Here is a 27,259-nt window from a genome sequence, read left to right on the forward strand (position 1 = left end):
AAATGGGAGTGAGCAGCTGAAGCAGAGCGGAGGAGGAGCTGCTGGAGTTTAGGAGGTCAGGAACTGAGACACCAAAGTGTTTGGGGTTATTCACGTATATAATATATTTTTAAATTAATTTTTTATTTTATTTTTTAGTGGAGGTACAGGGGATTGAACCCAGGACCTTGTGCTTGCTAAGCACACCTCTACCGCTAAGCCCCATGTATACAATGACGATAAAGATACTTAAGATGATACTAGGACGTGGGGCACAGAGCGCACAACGAATGAGGAAGTTAGTGGATAGCAAAAACAAGGAAGGGCTATCAAATGGTACCCCCAAAGGGCATAAACCTAGACTGCAGACACCACAAACTTGGCAAACATGTCTTAGGTTGTACAGGATTAGGATATTTTTAACTTTTTATTTTGAAACATTTTTTCAAACATAACAGAAAATGGTAGAAATAGTATAACTGTTAATATTTTGTTACATATGCATTATCTTTCTCTCTCTACATATACACACATCTACACACACAGCATCAGCATCATCATCATCATCACCATCATTTCTTGTCTCCTGTATTCTAGAACAAGTCCTTAGCCTTTCTTTCTCTTTAATGACACTGAAATTTTTCAAGAGTACAGGCCACTTATTTAAAATATCCCTCAGTTTGGATCTCCTATTTCCTTGTGATTAGATTCCAGTGATTATATTTTGTTATTATATTTTGGCAGGAATAAGTGATAGGTCTCAAGTGCATTACATCACGAGGCACAAGATGTTTATTTGTCTCATTGCTGGTGATATGAACTTAGATCACTTGGTTAAGGTGGTATCCACCTAAAATTCACTACTGTAGATGTATTTTTTTCCCTTCAAAATTAATAAACAATTTGCAGGAACATGCTTTGAGACTATGTATATATTCTGTTCTTCAAAACATCCTTTGAAGATGTTTTGCTTAAATCAACTATTTCTATGGTGGTTGTAAAAATAGTGATTTTTTTAACTCATTCCTTGTACATTTATTAGCATTAGGATTTTAAATGCCCCCATTTAAAGCCCTCTTTTATTGAACAGGGCAATGGAACAACACAAAAATTACATAAAGCCATCTTATGGAAGTTTCCTTAAGAACTGTAATCCTTGGCTATACCATAGCTCAGAAAAATATGAGGCTTTATCTATATACTACCAAAATAATAGGCTAAAGCAATAAAATCAGGAAAATAGCAGTTTACAAGTAACTGTCACCTTCCTACCATATTCATTTCTAAAAGAATCATTATCATGAAGATACCAATTTTTAAAAATTACTATTGTATAAGAAATTAACCTACATAGATGATTTATTACTGTTTTAAGTCATTAAAATATTTTCTTGTAGGAAATGTGCTCTATTCAATAATTCAATAATGACCATTAATCCCTACTAAGGAAAAAAAATTAAATGTCTTGACTACAATTCTGTTTTCTGCCTCCCTTGTTATGAATGACTAATCTGAATGATACCGTCACATTCATTCACCCAAGGTCAAATATGATCAGCATTAAATTTTTGTCTTTTGCAGCTGCCAAAAAGATAATGCAATATAAAGCCATAATCATATAGAAAATTGTTCTGATTATGGTAAATACAGCTACACCTTGGAGATATTTCAGGTTAGGTTCCAGACCACCACAATATAATGAATATTGCAATAAAGAGAGTAACATGAATTTTTTTGTTTCCTAATGCACGTAAAAGTTATGTTTATACTATATTGTAGCCTATTAAGTGTACAATAGCATTATGTCTAAAAAAATGTACATATCTTAATTAAAAAATACTTCTAAAAATGCCAAAACAATTACAAAAGTAACATGAAGGATCGCTGATCACAGATCATCGTAACAAATATAATAAAACAAAAAGTTTACAAAATTGCGAGAATTACCAAAATGTGACACAGGGACATGAAGTGAGCAAATGCTGTTGGAAAATGGTGCCAACAGGATTGCCACAAACCTTCAATTTGTAAAAACTACAATATCTGCAAATTGCAATAAAACAGAGCGCACTAAAACAAGGCAACTGGGGCTGAGGGACGGCCCTTTCTTACAGTGAAGTGTAATGCGTCTGTCTGTAACAGGATTTTTTTTTTAACAATTAACAGGATCCAACTATAAAGCTGGCTTCTTTGTGAATTATCTAGGCAAGGGTGGAATCTGGTAAAAAGCATTTAAATAAGCAAGTAAGACTTCAGATCCTTTCAGTAGTACTTTTTACCTTCTAAAGGCTCGTGATTCTAGAGTGCATATCTAAATATTCCATGTCAGAGTCCATAATACTTGACATTTCTAAAGCAGAGGTAGACTAATCAAACAGCAAAAAGAGGAAAAGATGAAAATGAATTTAATTGGTATAAAGAGCAAAAAGGTTGTTTGGCTTTTTGTTTGCCAGTTTCATGCAAGGAATAAATGTGTCTGTAGTATCAATCCTATATAAACCTCAAGCCAACACAATATCATATTAAAAAGTAAGTAATTAACTAAAAATTGTTATTGAGAGGGATCATAATTTCAGATAAAGAAAGGAGTACTTACGTACTTTATGAAGAAAAGTACTTGTTTAAAATGATTCCCAATTGATGCCAACAAACCAGGGATTCTAGTATACAATGCAGGCTGAAAATAAAGATTTGGTTGTTTTGACATATTGATGATATTGAAAGCCATGGGAGTCAAGTCACGCAAGCAAGGAGAGCATTATTGTGACAAAATAAGAGGGCGAAGAGAAACCCAGAGGAATCCCAATATTTAAAAGCTGGGAGAAAATGGAGCCCTCATAAACAGTTGAGAGACATAAAAGGAAAACCAGGAGAATATGCTATCACTGAAGCTAAGGGTCATGATTCTTTTAAGACAAGAATGTGCAGGAGAGCCAGGTACTGCCAGGGAGTCAAGCAAAATAAATACTGAAAATACACCGTGGGATTTCAAGGTCATTCAAGAACGTGTCTAAATCATATTCCATGGGATGAGATAAAGGAGAAGGGAGGAGACAGTGGTGTGAACGCACACTTCAGGAGCAAGCTCTGAAAGGGAGGAGAGAGAGGAGAGTGACCAGAGAGAACGCGAGGGTGAGGGAAGGCTTCTATTCCAAAGGCAAAGAAAACACATTTACAAAAGGGCAATTGTGCACAACTGGGAAATTCTGAATATGAACTATATGTCAGATAACATTACTCTATCAATGTTAAATGTTTTCAGGGTGATATAGTATTCTAGTTATGTAAGAAAATATCCCTGCTTTTAGGACTATTAATGCTAAAGAATACAGAGGTTAACATCATAATGTCTACAACTTATTTTCAAACAGAGAGGGAAATGGAGCTGGAGAGAAACAAGGGGTGGGGGGGAGAGAGAATGGTAAAGTTAGCAACTGGTGAGTCTGGGTAAAGTGTATGGGTTGTTCATTGTATTATTCTTTAATCTTCTCTGTAGGTTTACAATTTTTAAAAATAAGAAGTTGGAGGTAAAACAAAGCAGAATGGCCAAAACCCCTCCCCAAAAAGAAAAAAGAGGAAAGCCACTTGAGCATGTTAAAATGTTACTGGGTAACAGCCAAGGGCGTGAGCAGGAGAGGCGGGAGGGGAAAATCAATGCCCCTCACTCCTACACATGCACCTGCAGCTATAAAACACAGCCCTTTGTCCTTTGAGTGACAAGAACTTCAAAGATCATCTTATCTGATGGCCCATTTCATTGAAGAGGAAAATGAAGGAGGTCCCAGATCACAGGGATTTCTGCTAGATTCCACAGTGCCAATAAAGACTACTTCATGTCAGTTATAGCCAAGAATCTTCCAACAACAGTAACAAGAATGGCAAGGGCCTCTTTAAATTTTCTTTCAGAAAATTCTTTAAAGAACAACAAAGATTAAATGAAACAATGGGGTTCATTGTTTTTCCATGAAGGTCTCAAATTTAAATATACAGCATTGTAAAGGCCTTAACATTGGGAGTGAGGGGGGCTGGGGGTAAATGGAGGGTATCCATCAGGCAGTTGTGAATGGCTTGATTGTTGGATTTTTAAATAACTAAATTAACTAGATGTTATTCCAAGAATTAAAGAAATATTTGGTTTTGTTAAAAAAGAGACAACAGGCCCAAAATGGAGTCACTTGTGCTAAGCCCCATGTCAGCAAACCAAGACAATACCTAATCTAATTATAGTTTTAGCCTCTCCTAGAAATGTAATCTTAACCAGCCAAGAATTTTCTGGCCAGCACCACTGAGGTAATCCACCTGATAGATCCCTGCCTTTCCCTAAAGGAGGATGACCTTGCCTGAAATAATCCTTTCTTTTTGTTTATGACTTCTTGTCCTACCCCTTTCTGCCTTTAAAGACCTCTCCTTTTCTGCAGCTTTTTGGAGCTCCTTTCTATTTTCTAGATGGTATGCTGGCCCATTCATGAATTATTGAAAAAAGCCAACTAGATCTTCAAATTTACTCAGCTGAATTTTGTTTTTTAACAGACTTGGTGGCAGCGGTGAGACTGAAGGAGACTTCTGATGGTTCTGGGGACAATGAGAAACACAGCCATGGTACCCACAAATACTTCTGAGTTCTCTTTCTCATCATTTCTGAGGGCTGTGGGTAATTTCTTCTCAGTTCTGAGTTCTGCTGTCTTTGCACGAAGCTCTTGATCTAATTAGCTATCCAGTACATAATATCCCTTTTTGGAAACCAAGTCCAGTTCACAATCCTTACTTTTATTCCCCCAGCAGCCAGTGAGCGCCAAGCAGCCACCCAGAGGTGGCTACGCTGTGCCGCTGCCCACAGTCCACATTTTGGGGTCTGCTGGTTTAGTCCTTTCCCCAGTCTCCAGTTCCAATTTGGGAATTGACAGTGGTGCACATGGGGCCTTCTCTTGTCCAGTCTGCAGTAACATCTCTTGATTACTGCTGTTATGTTGAGGTGTACGTTTGTCTGTTTTGATTCATGTAGGTAAAGGGTACTGCTAAGGGGAATCTTGGAAGCCAAAAAGAAAAAAAAAGCTGCACAAAATGGTGGGCACCAGTTGAGCACTTGAAAGCTATTATTGTGCTCGCCACTCAATTCTAAAAGATTCCCATATTAAGATAAGTTGGCCACTGAATAGGTTAGAGTGACACTAGGTTGACCACCAACCTCAACAAAATTTTCTGTGCAGTGAAGTATATTTTAAAACATCACACAATCGCCAATCCAGGAGCACATTGCTCTTAGGTATTAGTTTGGCTCTGAGAAACCCAGCGGTTTAGTAGTAGTAGTAGTAGTAATAATAATAATAATAATAATAATAATAATAATAATAATAATAATAATAATAATGATAATAATTTTAAAAAGTGGGATCCTTAAATTCTAAGGAGTTAAGTGTGCCACCTTCCGACACACTTGCTTATTTTATGTCTAAAAACTATGGTCCAGGAAGTTGTAAGTACAAAAATGACAAAATCTTATTAAAAACAACCTAGAATTAGATCAGATCATTGTTTCATATCCTGGGAACTTAGTCTGAGAACCATCAGGTTAGGGGCCCCAAAATACAGCCAATAGAAATGTGGGTTGCACCCCATTTGCAGCTAGATATGGTTGGACAGAAATGTGGGTTAAACTCCATCTGTAGCTAAGGATCCTACCAAACTGCTGCCAGCCCTCAGGGAAATTACAGTGGCCATTAGGGATATTCCAATTAGATAAGATCATTTAAGAAGTGCACTTGAAACTGAGGTTCCCAAATCAAACAAACAGAATGGGACATCTATTTTAATTGGTATGTAGAAGCTTCCAAAAGCTTTCATGATTCCAAAATAGCTTCATTGAAAAATTCATTGAAAAAGGCTAATGAAAAATTAAACACAAGAGGTATCTAAAACAAAAGACTATAAGCCAGAAGCAATTCCTACTACTCCCCTCTATCCTCCTTTATTTGAGTACTCATTCTAGTAATCCTCTGTCTAAATTGTCTTTCCACTCTAAAGAGACTACCAGACTATAAATGAAACCTTGCCAAGTTGGTGGCCTTACAGACACCTCCATATCTACTCTTGAACGAAGGTCCGCATATGGACCCCTCTCAGAGTTGATGAGACTCTGAGGGACTTTCTGGGAAACTGCTACGATATTCCCTTAAACAGCTAAGGGAAACTAAAATTAAATTAATTAAAAACCTTGACAGCTGGCAGAGACCCTCTACTTTATACTCCCTTGGAGCCTGCAGATGGGAGCCTGGGAAAACTGGCAGTAAGGGTGAGAATTCTTACCAGAGTCAGCTCTCCCAGATCTCTGTCTATAGTACCCAAAAAGAGAAGAAAATAAAATAGCTTTTGCACCCTCTTTGAGGGATGCCTCTTAAGTCCAAGGGGTTGTTCAATACTGCCAGAAATATTTACTGTTTATCCCAACTGAAAACTGACTAGATATTTAAAAGGATTTCTTTTTTAAGTAGATCTGTGGTCATAAATGAGTCAGAAATTGGAAGCTGATATTCAGAGCCTGATAGGAATGTTTTTCGTTTTTTAGGCCTCCTCCCCTAAGCCAAAATGAAACCATGTACCCAGAGGGAAAGAAAAATCTTCTAAAGCCTTTGTGAAAGGATTTACCAAAACCTTCCAAAGGCAAACAGTGCTAAGTCCTGAATATAGAAATCTTTTAATTTCCATCTTGTTTAGAAATCTTCTTCCTCATATATATACAAAAAAGAAAGCAAATTAAGAATAATGTAGTTGAATGGGTGGATCAACTTATGTCATTGAGGCTGCAACCGAATTCTTGGAGGAACTGAGAGCAACTATCTTACAAATCTATGCAAAACTGGAAATACAGATCTAGAGGCAGTTCAAAGTCCACCTATTCCTTTTACCAATCCCCAAAACTCCCCAATTTATCTCAAAAAGCTTGTAAGTATTGTAAAAATTCTGGCCTTAGGAAACCAAAATCCTTCTGGGAGGAACTCGCATTCTTTTTCTGTACCTTTCAGACGTAAATGCTCTACAAACTTCAGGGAGGTAATTCTTATCAGAAGGTAAAGGAAAAGTGGAAAGGTCATTTGAAACCTAGGCAAATAAAACATCTTTTAAGGGTCTTCCCCACAAATATTATTAAGAATGCTTTAGCCATCTGAGCAGATAACTTTAACTTGTTCCATCTACCAGAAAAGAACTTAGATCCAACTTCTTTTACAACTAGTAAATTCCTGTACCTGATTCATGGCAGTAATCTTAAAACAGAAGCAATAAAGCCCCTGTTTGCAACTGTCTATTTATGTGTGTCTATGTGTGCGTTCTATGTTGAGCCCACTGACGTCCTTCAAGGTTCAATGACCCCCATTTCTGGGCTCTCAGATGGCTACCTGTGATCCCTCAACAGACAAAGTACATTCTTTACTGGGCGTGTTTCCCCTAATATACTAAAAGCCCCAGGTAATGCCCATCTTATCAGAGTCAAACCCCACCGCCCTTCACGGACCCTAACTAAACCTCTTCCCTCACCTACAACCAACCAGAGACTTGTGTACAAGCAGATCAGGCACCTTATGATGCAATCTTATAAAAGACCCCAACAACCGGCCCTCGGTGCTCGCACAGGCACCCCTCGCCTGTGTGGCCCGCTGTTGCCTATGACATCGCCCCTAATAAATTCCTTTCTATTCTTATACTTAATCTCTGGTAAATTCTTTTACCAACCCACATGTCACTGGCTCACTGACCGGCCGCCCCGTTGTGTCACACAACATTGTAGATGTATGGTATTTTCTAGTTTCAGACAGTACTGCCAAAATTAATTTGTAAAAGAGTTCTATTCAATTGGCTCAAAGAAATTAATCACTTAAATAAAGTAAAACAAGTAAATTGAATAGATGTAAATGGGATAAAAGTTTTTAGGTGAACTTTTTAAATAGTTTCTCCAAATCTTCTTGGTAACCTGAAACCTTAAAGTTTTGCCAAGCTAAATTAAATGATGAATAGTAGTTGAACATCCAGATCATTTCCAAATAAGATAAAATACCGAAATATTAATTATTGAACATAGGTTTACCCACTTTCGGCTTCCTTTTACAGAGAAACTAAAGATATTTGGGTCTCCTAGTAAACATAGCTTCAGCCATGTGAGAAACTTACTATGAGGAAGCATATGTTTCCAAAAATTATGAAAAGTATTTATAAATTTGCCAAGCCACAGAATGCTAAAATAAAAAGAGTTCCTATTGCTTACTTCTTTGTTTTCACTAAAAATTGAGATTTTTAAGGGTTAAGAATTCTAATATATGTAATGAAAGATACTAAAAATAATCAGGGAAATATCTCTGTACACAAGGAAAGTAAGATGTATGGTTTTGGTAAAAGTAGGTATGAGGAATGGAAATGCATGTTGTTGAGGGGCAAGAAAGCAATTTTTTCCTAAAATGAGGCTGGTTATTTCAGAAAGAGAAAGAGAAAAATGTAGGACAAATCTGAATGTAAAAAAAAAAAAAAAAAAAAAAAAAAAAGTTGTTAAAAGATTGCAAAAAAGAAAAAAACTCAGAAGAGAACTTTATGTGTGGTCAAGATGACTAAGATTAAAATGAATTTAAGTAAAAAAATGATGATGAGTTTTTAATTTGGTTTTCTCTCTGTTAAAAGGACAAGTTTTATTGGATTGTTGGTCTTCTCTTATAAAGACACAGAAAAAAGTTTTTCTTTACCTTTTAAAGTAATCTGCCTAGAAAACAAAGATTCAGTATTTTGTCAAAATAATTTCTCATGTTGTTTTTAATCAGGTCTTTGATTACTTAAGAAAGCTGAATCTGCTCTATTAAAACACTGAAGGGTTTGTTTTACAACTATTTAACTTGCTGTATTTGCCTGCAAAGTCTTTCATTGTCACTATGGTTAAATGGATAACTAAGTATTGTTTCATAGTAACATATGATCCTATTTGACCAAATGTTTTAAAACCTTTTGATAATTCTGACAAGCTTCCCAAAAATCAAATTCTAAATGAAGTCTTTTTGACCTCGAACTAACTTTGGGATTTTTCCTGAGGGCCCTTAGAACATCTCAAGAGATTTGTTCTCTCTCATTATAAAAAAGGAGATGCTAAACTAATTAGACTTATTTGATATGTTAAATTACATAGGAAGCATCATCAAACAAGAAGTAAACTAAGCCTTTATGTTATAATTGTACGGGTATGTGTTTTAAGTGTTCCAGAAATTATATGAAATTCTTAAAGTATGATATGTCCTGGTATAATATTATCATCATAATTCCAATTGTCATTTTACAATGTTGAGTGTCACAGAAATAATCAAATTTCCTTGTCAATTCCATTATAATAAACTCATCAGATCTTTAACAAGGGGCATTTTTTTTTAAAGTCTTCTGTCATTTACAGACAGTTAGTTTTACTCAGATGCTTTTGCAAAAGAGTTGCTGCAAAAGTGCCTCATTTTCAAGGAGATTAATGGAAAGGACTCTGGCCAACACAAGTTTCTGATAACTTTAAGATCATAAACCTGAACTGGGTAAGAATTTCCAGAACTAATGGGAAAAAAACAGATTAAAGAATTAATAACATGGGACTGAATGAACTAAAAAAGATGATTATAATTTTTATGCCTTCTTGTTTGAGACACTGCTAGTTCTTTAACGTTTTGTTTTTCCAGATTTGAGGAATCTTTTCCTCTTAAGCTATCTATGAGTTACAACAATTTGGTAAAGTATACTTTTGTAAACAAAGATGAAACATTTGCTTTTTCTCCTTGCCTGATTCCCTCCAGAATTGGAGAACTCTTGAGTATTCTTTTTATGGCAAAATAGTTAGTTATTTACATAAGTTTAATGAGAATCCATTCTCCTTGTAACAGGACACAGTTGGAAATATTGGCTTTATTACCAAGACTTTGACTGGCATACCGTATTTAAGAACGATGTGTATAGACTCAGATATGACCAGACAGCTTTAAAGAACTAACGTTGACTTTATGGAGCCAATAAAGCTTCTTAGAAAAACTACCTGGTACCTTGCTTACAAGATTCCAGCAAAGCAGACTTAAAAAGAACTTATATGGTCAATCACTACTCTTGCTATACCTATATAAATAATCAGGCCAAGTTTAATGCAAATAAATTAGTTTTACTGCGATTATCTTTGATTTTTTTAAATGGGAGTAATTGTAAAGAAGAAGATTATGTTTGCCTCTTTATAGATACTAGATTCCAGTTCTATTGTGTTTGCGGTTTTGTTATGTATCTGTAAATCAGACCAGATCCTGAATTCTTCAAGTTTCCTCAAATATGTGGCTACAACTCACCAAATTAATGTTGCCAGTTTTCTCCTACCTTTCCAATTTAGAATCACTAAGAACAAAGACTACTCTTGAATCTCCTTGGAAGGAACTATACCAGGTTTTCCTCACTACCCAGATGGCAGCCAAACTTTAGCAATGTCAACTTTGGGGACACATCTCACGGCCAAAGAAGACTCCACCTGATGCCTGGTCCTGCACAAATGTCAGAGACCTCCAAGTGAAATTGATGAAGAAGAGAAGCAGCTGACATCAATGTGGACTGCTTCCTCCCAAGATGCTAGATCAAGACTTCATGCTTTAATTAAACACAAAACCCTTTTTTCTTCATTCTTTCCTTTACTCTGGCATTGGCCAGGAAAAATAACACCATTGCCCATATCTCCCAGGTGATTGCCAAGGTGGGTAACCTTTCAGACTTTAGATTTGTCATCAACAAAAAAACTGACCTGTCCCTTTATAGTGTCACCTTGGTGAGAGTGGTCTGTGCCCTGACAGAATTTATCTTTGTCTGTAGTGATTCTCATTCTCCTTGGGCCTATGAATACCTGGTGCATAACTGGGCAATGCCTCTTAGGCTACCTAACTGTGTTCCTAACTGTCCACAGAGACAGCTCATCGGTCAACTGCCCTAAATTTGCATTATCAAGTTAGAAAGAACCTACCAAGAAGCTTTTATGATTCAAGATTCACTTTCTTTGGCAGGTCCCTATTTCCCTGGTTAGAAGAAGTAAATGTAGATGAGGCTGTGATCAGGAACCTCTCCTTAACTTAAAGATACTACAGAATTTGTTGCTAAAGCAATAGCTGCCCAGTGAAAATCCTTAGACTCTCTGGCCAAAGTTGTTCTTGATAATTGGATAATTTGATTATCTTTTAGCTTTGTAAGGAGGTGTCTGCTGTGGCCAACACCATCTGCTGCACCTGTATTAACATTTCTGGGGAAGTTGAAACTCAGCTACATAAGATCACTGAAAAGCAACTTAAAAAGGTGACTCTTTCAACAGGGTTTTTCTTTGCTGTATTTGATTTTGACTGGTTTGGGTCTTAAGGACCATGGTTTTGAAGTATACTCCAAACACTGGGAATTATCCTGCTTATCATAATAACAGTAGTCTCTTTGGTACACTGTATTCTCTCAAAAGCTTTAAATGTGTGATTGCAGCCACTCACCACCAAGCAGATGATCTCCCTAACACTAGAACATCAGAAAAGGAATATAGAAAATGACTGACTTAAAAACTGTGAAACTCAAGTTGTGGCCAGTGCATATCACAAAGATTAAGCAAATAACATCATGACCTGTGAACAGCACACAAATGACCAATGAAAACTGCAAGAACTCAAGAGCAGTAGCTGGGAGTGGCACTAATGCCTTACATTTTTATCATATATCTCAGGCTGACAGTCTGATGAAAAGGGAGGAATTGTTAAAAAAGAGACAACAGGCCCAAAAAGGAGCCACTTGTGCTAAGCCCCATGTCAACAAACCAAGACAATACCTAATCTAACTGTAGTTTCATCCTCTCCCAGGAATGTAATCTTAACTAGTCTGGAATTTCCTGGCCAGCACTAGTGAAGCAATCCAGATAGACAGACCCCAGTCTTCCCTCAAGGGAACATGACCTTGCCTGAAATAATCCTTTCTGTTTATGACTTCATTGTCCCACTCCCTTTTTGCCTTTAAAAACCTCTCCTTTTCTGCAGCTTTTTTGGAGCTCCTTTCTATTTTCTAGATGGAATGCTGCCTGATTCGTGAATCATTCAATAAAGCCAATTAGATCTTCAAACTTGCTATGTTGAATTTTGTTTTTTAACAGATTGCTGTTTAGTATTTTTAAATTTTTAAGTAAAAATAGGGAACAAATATTTTTTAAAAGAACAATCTCCATTAGAGAAAATTTCCATTTGTCATAGCTTAAAGCATAAAACTTCAAAGCCAAAAATGCTAGATTGCCTTTGTAGGATTCTCAGCACTTAGAGAAAATGACTAAATGTATTTCTAAGTGGACTCAAGGGAAGAAATAAAAAAATATATAGTGTTCTCAAAGTGCTCTACAGAGAAAAAAAAAAGGCAATAGATTATTAATTTAAAACCCACTGATATAAAATTTTAAGTGTAAAGTGACATTCAGGAGAAGGAAATTACAAAGTTTAATTTCTAGTTTTTGGATAAGTTCCAGTTTTACAAGTCAGGGCAGCATATCAAAAGGAGCATGAACTTTGGAATCTGTCAGAGCTGGTACCAATTCAGGCTCAGCGACTAACTGGTACATGACTTTGGACAGCTCTTTAAGTCTCAATTTCTTCATATATAAAAAGAAACTAATCAAAGCCTCCTCTCAGAGTTCTGGCAAGAAGCAGAAATAATAAATGTAGTAGGCATTCAATAAATGACTGCTGTTGTTGTTCTCTTGTCTGTTGCATATCACAAAAGAAGCACTATAACAATAATAATAAAAATAATAAAACAACTATGATACTTTTCTACATGGAACGTGGACAGCCCACAAGCAAGGGACAGCCTCAATTTTATATGTAAGCTACTCTTCCTCAAAAATGCCATTATACTCCGGAGGCAGAGTGCTGTAGTGGGGCCAAATGACCAAGAGAGGGAAAAACCCTTCACACTATTCCGACCATGAGAAACAAGAAGCAAGCTCTAGGTCTGGCTCTGCCATTTACTAGCTGTATGTTCTTAAGCAAGTCACTTTGCCTTTCAAAGCCTCAGTTTCCATTTCTGCAAACAGAACAATCCTTCACAGATCATGAAGATCAAATGTATATGAAAGGGTCTGTCCAACTATAAAAGCACTACACAAATAAAAGGGACTTTATATAAGTACATTTCATTAAAGCTAGTTTCCAAGAACAGCAAGTTTGAAAGGTGCCATAAAAGGGTGTAATGGTTGATGGCAAAAAAACACTGTAGTCAGAACCCTTTGGGATCAAATCCCAGTTTGGGTTCAAATCTCTGGCAGTTATTAGTTATATGACCTTGACAAGTATTTACCTCACTGAGCACAAGCTTCTTCAACAATACAAATAACAATAATAGCACTTTCTTCAGGTTTATTGTAAGGATTAAATAAAATATATGTAGAATATTTTGGATACTCTCTGGAATATAGTTAGTAATAAGGAAATAGTAACTATTATTTTCTATCAAGACCTTATACATAGCCCTTGATACAGAAATTTCATGTCTAATCACCTGAACGTGGGAATAATCCAAAATGAGGAAAAAATTTTACACAAAGAAATTCTTCAATGTGTTATTTACATTAATAAAAAGAAAATGTCTTATATTAGAGGAATAATTATATTATGGTCTATCCACTAATGGCACATTTAGTAATGGCTAAAATGATGTTTATAAAACATTTATAACAACTTGAGAAATGTTTATATATCAATGTCTTAGTGCCAAAAGCAAGGCTATAAAAAACTAATTTTTAGGATGATCAAAAATATACACGTACCAATTTTTGATACAAAAATATACACATACCAAAAAAAACTGGGTAGTAGAATAATGAGCAATTATTAATTATGTCCAACTGCTTTACTGTATTTTACAATATTTCTAAATGGGAAAAACTTTATGGTAAATATAAGTAAACACATTGTATTAGTTTTCAGCAGATTTATTATTATGAAATTGTAATAAACATTGATATGTTCAACAAGAGATAATGGAAGAACACAAAAAATTATAAGGGAATACTCTGAACATGTGCTAATAAATTAAATAACTTAGATGAAATGGACAAATTCTTAAAAGGACACAAACTACTGAAAATGACTCAAGAAGAAATAGAAAATCTGAATAGACCTATAACAAGAGTAAAATAAGTAATCAAAAAAATACCCAGTAAGAAAGGCCCATGCCCAGGTAGCTTCACTGACAAATTCTACCAAACATTAAAAGAATTAATACCAATTCTTCACAACTCTTTTAAAAGGTGGAAGAGAGAGAATACTTTCCAACTCATTCTATAAGGCTAGTACTACTTTGATATCAAATCCAGACAAAGACATCACAGGAAAAAGAAAAATATAGACCAATATCTCTTATGAATATATATGCAAAAATCCTAAACAAAATACTAGCAAATTGAATCCAGCAACATATAAAAAGGATTGTACACCATGATCAAGTGGGGATTTATCCCAGGAATACAAAGTTGGTTTAATATCTGAAATTCAATTAATGTATACTATATCATAGAATAAAGGAAAACTACATGATCATTTCCATGCATGCAGATAAGACATTTAACAAAAATAGATACCACTTTTTAATTTAAAAAATTAATAAACTACAAATAGGAATGAACTTTCTCAACCCAATAAAGAGCATCTACAAAAAAGCCACAGCTAATATCATACTTTAAGGTGAAAGACTGAATGCTTTCCCTCTAAGATCAAAAACAAGACAAGGAAGCCTACTCTCACATTTCTATTCAATATTAACAGAGATTCTAGCCAGGATAATTTGGCAAGAAAGTGAAATAAAAGGCAAAGAATAGAAAGGAAGAAGGAAAACTACTTCTATTTTCAGATGACACGATTTATAAACAGAAAATCCTAAAGAATACACTAAAAATGTATTAGAGCTAAGAAATGAGTTCAGCAAAGTCTCAGGATACAAGAGCAATACACAAAAATCAATTGCTTTTCCATACACTTGCAATGGACAACCCAAAAATGAAATTAAGAAAACAATTTCACTTACAATAGCATCAAAAAGAATAAAATATTTGGGCTAAATTCTACAAAAGAAGAGTAAAACTGAACACTATAAAAGATATTAAACACTGTTAAAAGATATTAAAGAAGACCTAAATAAGTGGAAAGATACCCATGTTCATGAATCAGATGATTTAACTGTTGAGACAGCAATATTTCCCAAATTGATTGAGAACAGTCTTTTCAACAAATGGTGCTGGAACAACTGGATATTCACATGCAAAGGATAAATTTATATCCCTACCTCATACCATATATGAAAATTAACTCAAAATTGATCAAGAACTAAATGTAAGAGGTAAAAATAAAATTCTTAGAAGAAAACATAGCACAAATAACCTTGGATTTGGTCCAAAAGTACAAGCAACTAAAGAAAAAAGAAATTGGACTTCATCAAAATTAAAGCCTTTGTGCTTCAAAGGACATCATCAAGAAAGTGAGAAGACAACCCATTGAATCGGAGAAAATATTTGCAAATCATATATTTGATAAGGAACTTGCAACTAGAATATAAAAATCACACTTACAAAAAATAATATAAAAATAAATAACTCAATTTAAAAATCAGCAAATGATCTGAAAAGACATTTCTCCAAAAAAGATCTACAAATGGCTAATAAAACACACGAAAAGATCCTTAATATTCTTAGTTATTAGGGAAATGCAAATGGAAACCCTAATGAGATACCACTTCATACCCACTAGGATAGGTATAATGAAAAGGAAAGACAATAACAAGTGTTGCCAAGGATATGGAGAAATAAGAACCTTCATACATTGCTGGTGAGAATGTAAAATAGTGCAGCCACTTGGGAAAACAGTTTGGAAATTTCTCAAAATGTTAAACTGAGCTACCATGTGACCCAGCAATTCTACTCATAGGCATATACCCAAGAGAGCTGAAAACATGTGTTTACACAATAATTTGTACATGAATGTTCATAGTAGCATTGCTCACAATAGTAAAAAAGTAGAAACGATCCAAATGCCCATCAGTTGATGAATGCATGAATACAATGTAACATATTCATACAACGGAATATTATTCAGCAATAAAAAGGAATGAAGTTCTGATTCATGACACAACATGAATGAACTTCAAAATATTATGCTCAATAAAAGAAGTCAGACACAAAAGACTCCATACTGTCTGATTACATTTATATGAAATGTCCAGAATAGTCCAAATCTATAGAGACAGAAAGTAGATTTGTGATTGCCTAGGGCTGGGGAGGTGTAGGGTAGGGGAGCGCCTATTAATGGTTTTTGGAGCAGGGGCGGGGATGAAAATATTCTAAAATTGATTGTAGTGATGGTTGTATGGCTCTATGAATATAAAAAAAATCACTGAATCACTTTAAACTGGTGAATTATGTAGTATGTGAATTATATCTCAATAAAGCTGCCTTTTTCAAAAAGTGATCTAGGAAAAGAATTTGGCATTTCCTCAAAAAGGTAAGCATAGACTTACCATATGACCCTGAAATCCCACTACTAGGTATAAACCCAAAAGAATTGAAAACAGGCACTCAAATAAGTACATATCCACTCATGTTTATAGTAGCACCATTCACAATAGCCAAACAGGTAGAAACAACCCAAATGTCCATCAACAAGTGACTGGATAAACAAAATGTGATATATACATACGATGAAATAATATCCAGCCTCAGAAAGGGAAGAAGTACTCATAGATGCCATATCATGGATGAACCTCAAAAACATTATGCTAAGTGAAAGAAGCCAGACACAAAGGGTAACATTTTGTCAGTCTATTTATATGACATGTCCAGAACAGGTAAATTCATAGAAAAAGAACATAGATTGATGGTTTCCAGGGGCTGGGGGAAGAGGGAAATAGGAAGAAAGTGCTTAATAGATCAGTTCACTTTGGAGTGATGGAAATGGTCTGGAACTAGACAGAAGTGATGGTTACACAACTTTGTGAATGTACCAAATGCCACTGAATTGTTCCTTTTAAAGTGGTTAATTCTGTGTTACCTGAATTTCACCTCAATAAATTATTTAAAAGAAAAAGCAGTCCAAAATTTGAAGTTAATAATTCCATTTACATGCAACATTTTAAAAGTCGAAAAGTATTTCAAAAAGAGAGAATTTACAAGTTGGTCTTGGCTTTTTTTTTTAACCTAAAGAAACTTGATTAAAATTTTAAAACTCTGAGTAATCTTAGATATAAAAAGAGAATTACTCTCTTTACCCTCATAATAAATTACTACCATGGAATTAGTTCAGTTGGAGCTTTGAAAGATTTATTTCATGACATGCTTAGATCTGAGAGTGAATGCATCTCCCGTTGCCCCACTGTCAGAGATTAACTTGCTAACTCACCGGCACAAATCAGCTGGGAGCAAGACCAGTATCTGAATCTCAAAGGAAAATATCCCACACAAATTAGAATCAAATACTCTGCATCCTAAACTCTACATCTTAAGCCTAGGTAAACTTCCAAAACCAAGATGTGAAATAGAAATTGAGAAAATTATCTATAAGCTAGATAACAAAGGAATGGAGTTTCACAGTAAGTTACTCACATAATCATCCCAGCTTGTTTATTTTTGGTTTAATTTGTATGTGGAGACTAAGTTCCTTAAACACTCAAGTGAGTTTCAACTAGATTCTAGTATCTCTGAGAAAAGCTCAGTAGCAAATAAACAAAGGAAACACTGGACTCTAATTATATGGGGGTAGTGGGGGGCAAGTCATCTATTTAGAAACAGCACACATTTTGGGAAGCAGATGATCTAGGATTTCCCAAATTCTGCCTAGAATAGTCTAAAAACATGAAGCAAATCCCATGAAGTTCTGTTTGAATAGCTATAAACAGTAATCTGATCATTGAGTTATAAAATCTAACAAAAATTCAATGATGCTACCAAATGTCACGTAGGTATGGATATAGCTATTTATAAGAATACTGAATAAACAGATGTAAATTTACAGCGAGGCTTTCTTGTTCCCTGCCACTGAGTTTTAAATTGAGATTTTATATTGGTACATTTTCAACTGAAATCAAATCAAATATAAAATATCTCTTGGATAATACTTTATGGTACATCATAAATTCAAAGCTACATCTTCCTAAAGGTAGTTTCCTACTCTATCCCAATATTTAACCTTCAGTTCAAATGAGGATGCCTCCTGCAAAATCTCTCTGGGCAGCTGGAGAACTGTGTAAGTGAGAAGGGGGGGGTGGGGCAGAGGGTAAACCCAGCTCACTCTCCCCTTTTATCCAGGAAGACAGGCACACTTCTAGCACTCACCTTTCTCAGATTTCTTGTCTTTCGTTGCAGTTGTTGAAGTACCACAGCCCATGTCTTCTAAATTATGTGTGCTTATGAATTCAACTTCTCATTCTAAAACAGTGTGAAAAGTGCTTTCCTTTATGCTGCGAGGAGCCCTTCCTGGCTGATCCGCTTCAGTCATAGATCCTGATGAGGCAGACACACGAGGGAGGGAGGAGAGCACCCGTTAACAACAAGGTATCTAAGAGCCGCTCAGCAGGATTCATTTTATGCTTCTTCTCAACTGCTGTTCATCATGTGATGTGGAAAGTGATCAGACATAATCTAATCCTGGTTTATTTTCCAAAACACAGCAGCAGCAACAGAGCAGCTATAGATGGCTTTTCTGCAACACATAAATTATATTTTCCCCATGTCTAGGTCAAATCAATGCTTTATAAAATAAAGCATTAAATCCTATACCCAATAAAGCTGAGCACTTTTTAATATAAAAATAAACAAAAACAAAGCATTAAAAATGAAAAAAAAAGTAAGAGTGTACAACTTTCTAATTGAAATATAGGGAATGGGATATGAAGGGTTTGACATAATTTAATGGTTTTGGTTTTAAGCTCAAAATAATTAAGTCTATCTGGGCTTTTAAAAACACACACTGGAGAATGCCTATGAGACAATAACAACATATTTATACAACTATGCCAAAATTCAAATCAAAATGAGTTCTTCCACACTATTTCTCAGAATCAGTCTAGGTAGTTGTTCAAAATTTTTTTTAAAAGGCTCAAGGCCACTCCAAAGACTAAGGCATCAGAATCCAAGGAATGCCCTTTTCAAACAAGCTATCGAGGCACTCCTGAGGCCCCTCCGAAGTATGCCCTCACACTCACCAGGCCTTCCAATGGGTTAGCTGGAACTGCTACACTGGTTATTCCACAGTCACTCCATGGGAGTTTTCAACAAAATTCCTTTCTGTAGTAATCCCACCTCATGCCTTTCTTTAGGTGATGTTTCTTTCATTTCATGATTCTCCAAACCAGCCTGATCTAATCTATTTGTACTTCTTGATAGTGACAAAGTCAGAGAACAACTGACTTCAGACTCTGCCAGGCATGCCTATTTTTCCATTAGTACTACACTAAAACCTTCAAAATTATGGCTCAACTAAAGAAAAGGGCAAAATAAAATAAGCAAAATATCTGAATTATGGAAAACCTTTCTAAACAACAATAACCTTAATAAACAGGCATTCTGATCAGACCTAGACTTGATTCTTTATGTATTAAATTAATTAACCCTCTTAAACTTTGGCTTATTTCCAAATTTGATAGGCATTTATCTTTCTTAACTACATCGTGGATAAAAAATGTTAACAGGGTCAGCTCCAAAAGCAGAAAAGCCTTGTGGCATTCCACCCTAGACCATTCTCCAAGGTTACCACAGATCCATTATATTCACACTCTCTGAGCATAGTTCTTCAGTTAGGCGGCAAATTCACCCACCATAATAACTATCCAGTTATTTATGAGACATCCTAGGAAGTTTCCCTAAATATTTTAATGAAATTAAGATATATAATTTGACACCTTGACATTCCAGACTATCTCAGCAGCAGCAGCAGCAGCAGCAGCAGCGGAAGAGAAAGAGGAGAAGAAGGAAGGAAGGAAGTCAGTTTGGCATTATTTTCAATGACAGAATCATAGAAGTTTAAAATGAGAGAGACCTATAAAATTACCTAGACTTCACATAAAGCGCAAGAAAGCTAAGCAACTTGCCTAATATCATATAGACAAACTGGTTGTCAAACTTTGTTGCAAATTAGCATCATCCGGGGAGCTTTTAAAACTCAATGCTCAGACAGCACCTCAACAAATTAGGGTCTGTGGGGATTTAAAAAATAGTGATGCCTGGGTGCCATCCCCAGAGATTCTGATGTAATTGATATTGGGTGGGGGCTGGATAGTAAGAGTTTTTAAAGGTCCCCAGGTGATTCTAATGTACAGCAAAGTTTGACATTCTCTAATAGAGACATTGTTCTAGCGAACCCATGACGATGCCTATCGATCATCACACTTTTGTCTAAATGCTTTGACTCCATCTGTTTGGAACAGATTTTTTCCAGAGGTCATGTCAGGCTTATAAGGCAGTGTCTTCTAGCATCTACTCTTTTTTCACTTTTGAAACCAGGGCACTATTTACCTATGGCCTGCCTTCTCTTCATTCTCAGAAATTTCTCAAAGGTTATCTGCAGTGCCTATGAGAACACGTCTGCTGGTTCTTCATCGCCCTTTGAAGTAGTTCATTTGGTCCTGGTGACTTTCTCCAAGTGCCTAGATCCAGGCTCTCATATATGAGTATCACAAAACTTACCAGGAGAGATTATTTTAAAACGCAGACTCCCAGGCCTTATCACCAATACTTGGAGTCAAGCATTCAGGGGGCCTGGGAATCTGGAATTAGAAGTGCACCCTTCATGGGACTTTGACACAAGCACTCCCCATATCTCAGTTTGAGAAACACTGCTCTCCATATCTCCCTTGGTCTTTGCGTCCATCTTTATGCTATTTTTTTCTACCCCTTTTTATGAATACTTAAGAGTTGTGCATTGAGTAGGCAACACCAGTTCAACAAGATGAAGTGATATATTTCAATCTCAATTTTTTTTCTAGGAAAAAAAAAAAGCAGTCTCTCTCCAAAGGCATTTGGTTCCCAGCCACCCTCAGTTAATTCATTACACAACAAACAAAGGTCTATATAAAAGATTCACTAGGAACTAAAAAGTGTCAGACTTGAATATATTTCTGCTAGATTGTAAGGTCTATGGGTACCTTTTTTCTAAACACTCCTTGAATCTCTGGCACCTACACAGTGCCTTTCACACAGCAGGTGTTTGACAAATGACAAATGAGTGAATGAATATTTCTGAGCCTGAATCCTTTAAATAATTAATGATAAAAGTCATTATTAGTCCATCATTTTGTGCACAGATACATATTTGACTACACAAAAGCCTTTTATTAAACCAGAAAATGGGTAGCACTTATATATCCATTTCTAAAGAAAATTTTAAAATCATGATGGAAAGAAATGAGACTTGTTCTAGAATTCTTGGGTTGTTATAAAAAAAAATCATTTGTTTTAGAATTTTTACATCATTAAATAATAATTATTAAACAAGTTTTTTTTTTTAATGTTTCCCTCCCTCAGGTAACAGGTAAAACAAAACAAAACCAAAAAGAGTCAGCTCATTTTAATTCTCACCAAAACAAGAACTGGGTAAGGCCAAGTGCCACTTACTACCCCAACACTGCCCAACCTGGACTACAGTCACTCACTTAAAGGCAGAGAGGGACTCACGTTTGTAAGCAGTGTATGTGCCTTTGAGGACATCTCTAGGTGGTGCAAAGCTGATAAAAATTATTTGGGGATTTTTCATGATTTGGGACAATCTAAGCTTCTTCCACTCCCTGCCCTCTGTCAGCACTTGATAAGCACTTGGTGTGCTAAAGAAGCTTCTGAAGAAATGGTTTCCTGGGGCCTGAAAGGGGTTCTTCAGCTCAAGAGGTGGGGAGTTTCTGCAGCATTCACAGAGACCAAGCATACCTTAGTCAGTGACATAAACCACTGAAAAGGTGGATCTTGGCAAAAAAAACAGCCTGAAACTTGCTCAGTGCTGCTGCCCCTACCAACACAGGCCAAGGATGGTTTTAAAGCATAAACATAAACTAGTGACTCATCATTCACTTATAATCTGCAAAAGGAGACTCTTCTGAGGCTTCTGCTAAAAGGCTTTTACTGTGCATGTTGGGGAGGGGTGTGGTTTGAGCAGCAGAGGGGCGGTGGGGGTGGGGAGAACTGAAGGGTAGGACTGTTTGATGTTGTTCAGTTCTTTTCATCTTAACCACTTTTTATTTCCCAAGGTGAAAATACAAGGAAAGCACAAAAGATGGCTGTTAGAGCCAACCCAACCTTGAGAACCAAGCACCCTCCAAGTGCTAGCCCAGCCTCTCAGAGTTGTTCTTATTCATTCTTGATTTTATTTCAAAGTGCATCTCTATTGAACACCCACACCATGGCTCAGCTACCTTGACCTTGATTCCGCTCCGCCTCTGGCATTCTAGATGTGAATTGTGTGGTTTCCCATGCTAGAAGCTCAATTTTTCCTAGAGATGCTGACTCTTGTAAGAAATATGTACTCTATCTAGCTCTGGCCCTGAGAAACCCAAATCCAGAACCCACAGTCCTTCAAATGGCACCACAGCCCAGCCCCCAAAGTAGGAGTTCGGCAGGCAGGCCTAATTCTTCCACCTTGGACTGGGAAACACAAGCATGGAGGGCACATACATCTTCAGGCTCATCCTTCTGCATTCCCTTTGTATTCATTGAAAAAGGGGTTCTACAGCCTGATGTCTGTGGCCTAAGCATAACTAAGAGGCATAGAGTGGGGTAGAGAAGTCCCTGGCCAACCACTCTAGAGAGGCCCCTTCTACCACTACCTTTCCAGTAGAACACTGCAGCATTTGCTTGCGTCTGGGGTCTTAAATGAATAAGGGGAGGTCTGTAGGAGTAAGCTGGTGATTATTCCTGGGTCCATGAAAGGGTAAGAAAAAGGAAGAAACGATACTGACCACCAGTAGGTATCTGAGGGTATCTGTTGTATCAGACAAGACTGTAATCAGGAGGCAGCTTGGTGTAGTGCCAGGTTTTCCAAAGTGTGTCTGTGGAATACTTCTACGTGGTTTCTGATTCTAGGGGAAAAAAAGTCCCACCATCAAATAAGTTCAGGAGAAGCAGGATTAAACAGGTTTCTTTACTGCAGGATTCCTCGGAGACTTCTGGATGTTAATATGCATCTCTAACATGAATCTCAAAGAAAGAGCTATGGTGTCTACTGTTTCCCAAATAGCCTACCTTTTGAGGTAAAGCATCTCAAGAACATATTTTGTTCCTAACTGTCTAATGCTAGCCCAGTGGAGCCTGGGGTTTAGAAGTCAGACAAACCGGAACTTAAATTCTTCTTAGCTAATAATTAATTCCTCTGCACCTCAGTTTTCTTATAAGAAAACAGGGATAATAACACATACACCTTACAGACTTGTACAGAAGACTAATGAGAAGATCAGTGGTGGAAAAAACCGACTGGAACAAAGAGCAATTCTTCTTAGCTGATGAGTTAGGAGGAGCCATGCACGGGTGGGTACCCATTGTGGTACAAGTGTTGAAACAAAACTTGTGTTTGTTCAAATCTCTTCCTCCAGAATGCATTGTCTGGGGCCTCCCAGAGACTAAACCCCGTGGGTGTCTACCAGCTCTGGGATAATTACCGATAGATTCACAAAGAAATGGATTCTTTTCCCCTGAGAGCCCTAAGATCTGAAAAAATGCTTTTCAGTAATAATAATCACAGCTGAAAATCACTGCTACTCATTAAGGGACTATTTACCCAGCACAGTGGGTACTTAATGCTTCTATTATTCCAGTTAACCTGCAGAGCAACCATCAAGGGAGTATCATCACTCCCATATTACAGATGAAGAAACTGAGACTGAGAAATTAAATATCACACACCACGGCACAGCTGATCAGTGGCAGAACTGAAGATCCATTCTATTTAAAGCTTAAAGAACAAAAATCTCTGTCCACCAAAAGGTTAGCTGAGCCTTGGTTTCAGGATCCAATTGGATCAATCTATGGGAGCACTAAATCACTAAAGAGAATTCTTGAACATTGCAAGGAATTTTGTTTCCCTTTCTTCCAGATAGATGGAAATCCTATGGTCCTCTGTGATAACAAGAGACCAAGGAAACTAAAGGAAGATTTCTAAACATGAAGTCGTATAGTGGGGAACGCCCCATGAGGGTCCTAGAAGGGTTTCTCAAAGCACCCCTTCCCTCATTTTCTAGCTCTCACCAAATTGACCACAGAGTTTTCCCAAGTATCAAGTTCTTTTGAAATAGGCTACGACCCTTCAGATTGCAAAGTCATCTGTATACCTTTTTAAGATGATGACAACTGACTTGCAATCAGCATTTTTAAGAAAAATCATTTCAAGAAATTGCAAAGCAATAAAATAAACTCCAAGGAGTGTACATTCCTTGTTCTGTTGCTACACAATATATGTTATAATGTAGACATCTGCTTGCCCAGAATACCTAAGAACAAACAAACATATTACCTGTTTCTTCTGCTTGGCCTATGTAGAGGTTTATCTTCACCCTAGGTGTTTCAAGAGAAAGAAAACCAAGAAAAAACTTCTCTATGAGGGATGCAGAGGTCTGAAAGAAAAGAGGTACAATTCCAGTTCTCTCTGGAGCATCCCCCCTACACACATACACTCACGCACTCCACACATCTCATATCTCTGCAGCTCTCTGCAGGCAGAACCCTTGTTTAAATAAAAAAATAAATACACACGCATACACACAAAGAAGTAACTGGAACAGGCTTTGCCTTTCAGCCTGGAAGGTGAACTGAAAGCTGTGGATCCGGGAGAGGCTGGGCTGGCCCGTAAGCTGCAGCTGTCTGCCCAACCCTGCCCTGTTCCTGGCTAAGAGATGAAGGGATGCACTCAAGTAATGGGCTGTGGTCACATGACTGCTTCCAAGGGGACCAGGCTCTGTACAATCAGGACCAGGCCGCTGTTTGCATAAACAAGCTGATCAGCACAAAATACAAAATGAATTTCGGTAAATCCGGGCAGAAGCATTCTGTGGTTGACTCTTCTGGTCAACTGATGATAATTTTTAGGAAACATTACAGTAACCCGGGCACAATTAAAAGAAGGACATGGAAACACTAAATGTTCCTCCTTAGGACTTGAAAAGCCATGGTTTTAAAGGAGTAGCCTTTGGGTGCCGTGCTGCAAATTCATTTATATGACATTTTTATTCCTCTAGCTATTCAATTAGTTGCTTGTTGGAGAACGTAAACCAAGTCCCCTCAAAATCGAGTTCCTCTGCCAAGTTTATGATCAACCTCTCTATCCAAAACTTGATTCCCTTTCTTGCCTCACACCTGTTCCCTCAAGTTGAGGAGTGTTAAAGAGAAGGGAGGAAACTGAGCAGAACCCTGCAGGGCCCTCCTGGGTACAAAACCCTTTTCACGTCCTCCCTCCCCCAACTTGTCATCTGTAGAAAAAGGTTTTAGTCTCCTAGGCCTTCCCTGAGTTCCAAGAGCTGACCCAAGCAGTTACTGATTAAGACAATAGAGTCCCAGGACTCCTAGTTCCTCCCAAAGGGAGATCTTTGAGTTGTTCTGCACAAACTAAGATTCCCACCCAGGTGGAGGATGGTGACTATGGGCTGACCACAGGCACGTAGAGCCCAGACTGGTTGGAACCAGGAGGTTGAGATTCCTGAAACATTATCCTCTTACCTCACCACCAACCAATCAGAAGAAGGTCCACAAGCTGATCTCACATCTCTTGACCCTCACCCCTAACACTGCCTTTAAAAACCCTTGACTGAAAGCTATTGGGAGCGTCTGGGTGTTTTGAGCATGAGCTGCTCATTCTCCTTGCTTGATGCCCTGCAAATAAACTCTTACTTTGCTGCAAACACCTGTTGTCAGAGTTTGGCTTTCTGCACTGCAGGCATATGAGCCCTTGCTTGGTGAAAAACGTATCTGGGAAAGGGAGATTCACCTCCCTTCATCGGCAAAATGGAACAAGAATGTTGACCTGTGATTTTGTTGAGTTTGAGAAGGAAAAGGAGGAAGACACAATTGAAAAATTAAAGTGCCAGTGTCAGTACTGAATGCCAGCAGCCTCAGTTCTGCTGTCTTTGAAGGCAATCCAGGGGTGATCTTATTCCTAGAGTCTCATGCTGACTACAGCTACACGGACAGCAGTATTCCTCCCAAACTCTTCCCAGCCGGTTACACAGCGTATGTGTTTTCGAGCTTACTGGCCGTAGGCACCGTGAGCTAGGATTTAAAGGTTTCCAGCCATAATCATTTCATAACCCAACCCAAGCTGCTCTCTAGCCAACTCCTTTCTGCAATTGAGAACCACAGGAGATCCAGTAAAGTGGTTACCTAGCTTACTATTAAATCTAATGGAATCACTTTAAAAATAACTGGAAAGGTAATTCTGGGCTTCTGTACTCCTATTAGCATATTAAATATTATCAGAGAGCCTCATTATGAGGCAATACAACCACACAGCTTTCCAAGGCAGTGACTCCAAGACTAGAACCTGATGAGGCTGCCATACACGCTATAAGTGATAGTATAATTACCCAGGCTCCCAAAAACTAGTGGACAATCTCACTATATGGCTGGGTTTCTAGCCAAATGCCTATTCAATTCACAATGATTAAATGATGGCTATGTCTAGATGCAGTTGTTCAAATGCCACTTCCTCTGTGTGAAGCCTTTCCTAAACCACCAAAGGGGAGTTAGTCACTCTGTCTTCTGGCTCTCAAAGCCATGTGCGTGTCCAATTATAGAACTTCCCAAAGTGCGCCGTCATTTGTCCTTTTACATGTGAGATCCTGAAGGAACAGGATCCATTTCATTCCTCTTGGCATCCACAGCACCAAATGCATGAGGGGTACTGAAGGGGAGCAGGTTTTGCCACCCAAAATATGCCACTTTGGCATGAGAATTATTTTGAGCTAAAGGCAATCAAAACCCCAGCAGACTCAGGAAAAGCTCTTTGCCTCCCCCTCAACTGCCTAAATTTACATTGGAAAGGGGCCCTGTACCAGGAAGAGGACTATTACCAGAGATATCTTTTTACCTTAAGAAACTTATCTGCATAACAGGGCAACCTTTGTTTTCCAGACCTCTCCTCTGCCTTCCTATGAATGGTCTTCCTTCCCTTGTATTCCCAGACCCCTAACCCTTTACTTAGCTCAGGAGGTTATATAAGCTTCAATTACCTGGCTACTTTTTGAGTCTTCATCTTTATGGGATTCCCATATGTACATAAATAATTTG

General features: G+C 37.3%; 1 protein-coding gene across 5 annotated transcripts in view; it reads right to left on the reverse strand.

Annotated features, from left to right (window-relative positions):
- Window positions 1–27,259, reverse strand: part of PPEF1 (protein phosphatase with EF-hand domain 1) — a 124,776-nt gene that overhangs the window by 76,436 nt on the left and 21,081 nt on the right. For 2 of the 5 annotated variants that reach the window (XM_031445797.2, XM_031445790.2), the window contains exons 5-7: window positions 24,495–24,535; window positions 22,948–23,067; window positions 18,341–18,508 (exon numbers count right to left, since the gene is read on the reverse strand). In XM_031445797.2, coding sequence (XP_031301657.1) covers window positions 18,341–18,392 — 52 coding nt within the window. In that variant the 5' untranslated portion in view covers window positions 18,393–18,508; window positions 22,948–23,067; window positions 24,495–24,535. Of the gene's footprint in view, window positions 1–18,340; window positions 18,509–22,947; window positions 23,068–24,494; window positions 24,536–24,733; window positions 25,126–27,259 lie in introns of those variants that run through there. The other 3 variants (XM_064483359.1, XM_064483361.1, XM_031445793.2) reach the window with 3 other exon arrangements.

Source organism: Camelus dromedarius, chromosome X (genome assembly GCF_036321535.1).
Source record: "Camelus dromedarius isolate mCamDro1 chromosome X, mCamDro1.pat, whole genome shotgun sequence".
Taxonomy (NCBI): Eukaryota; Metazoa; Chordata; class Mammalia; order Artiodactyla; family Camelidae; genus Camelus; species Camelus dromedarius.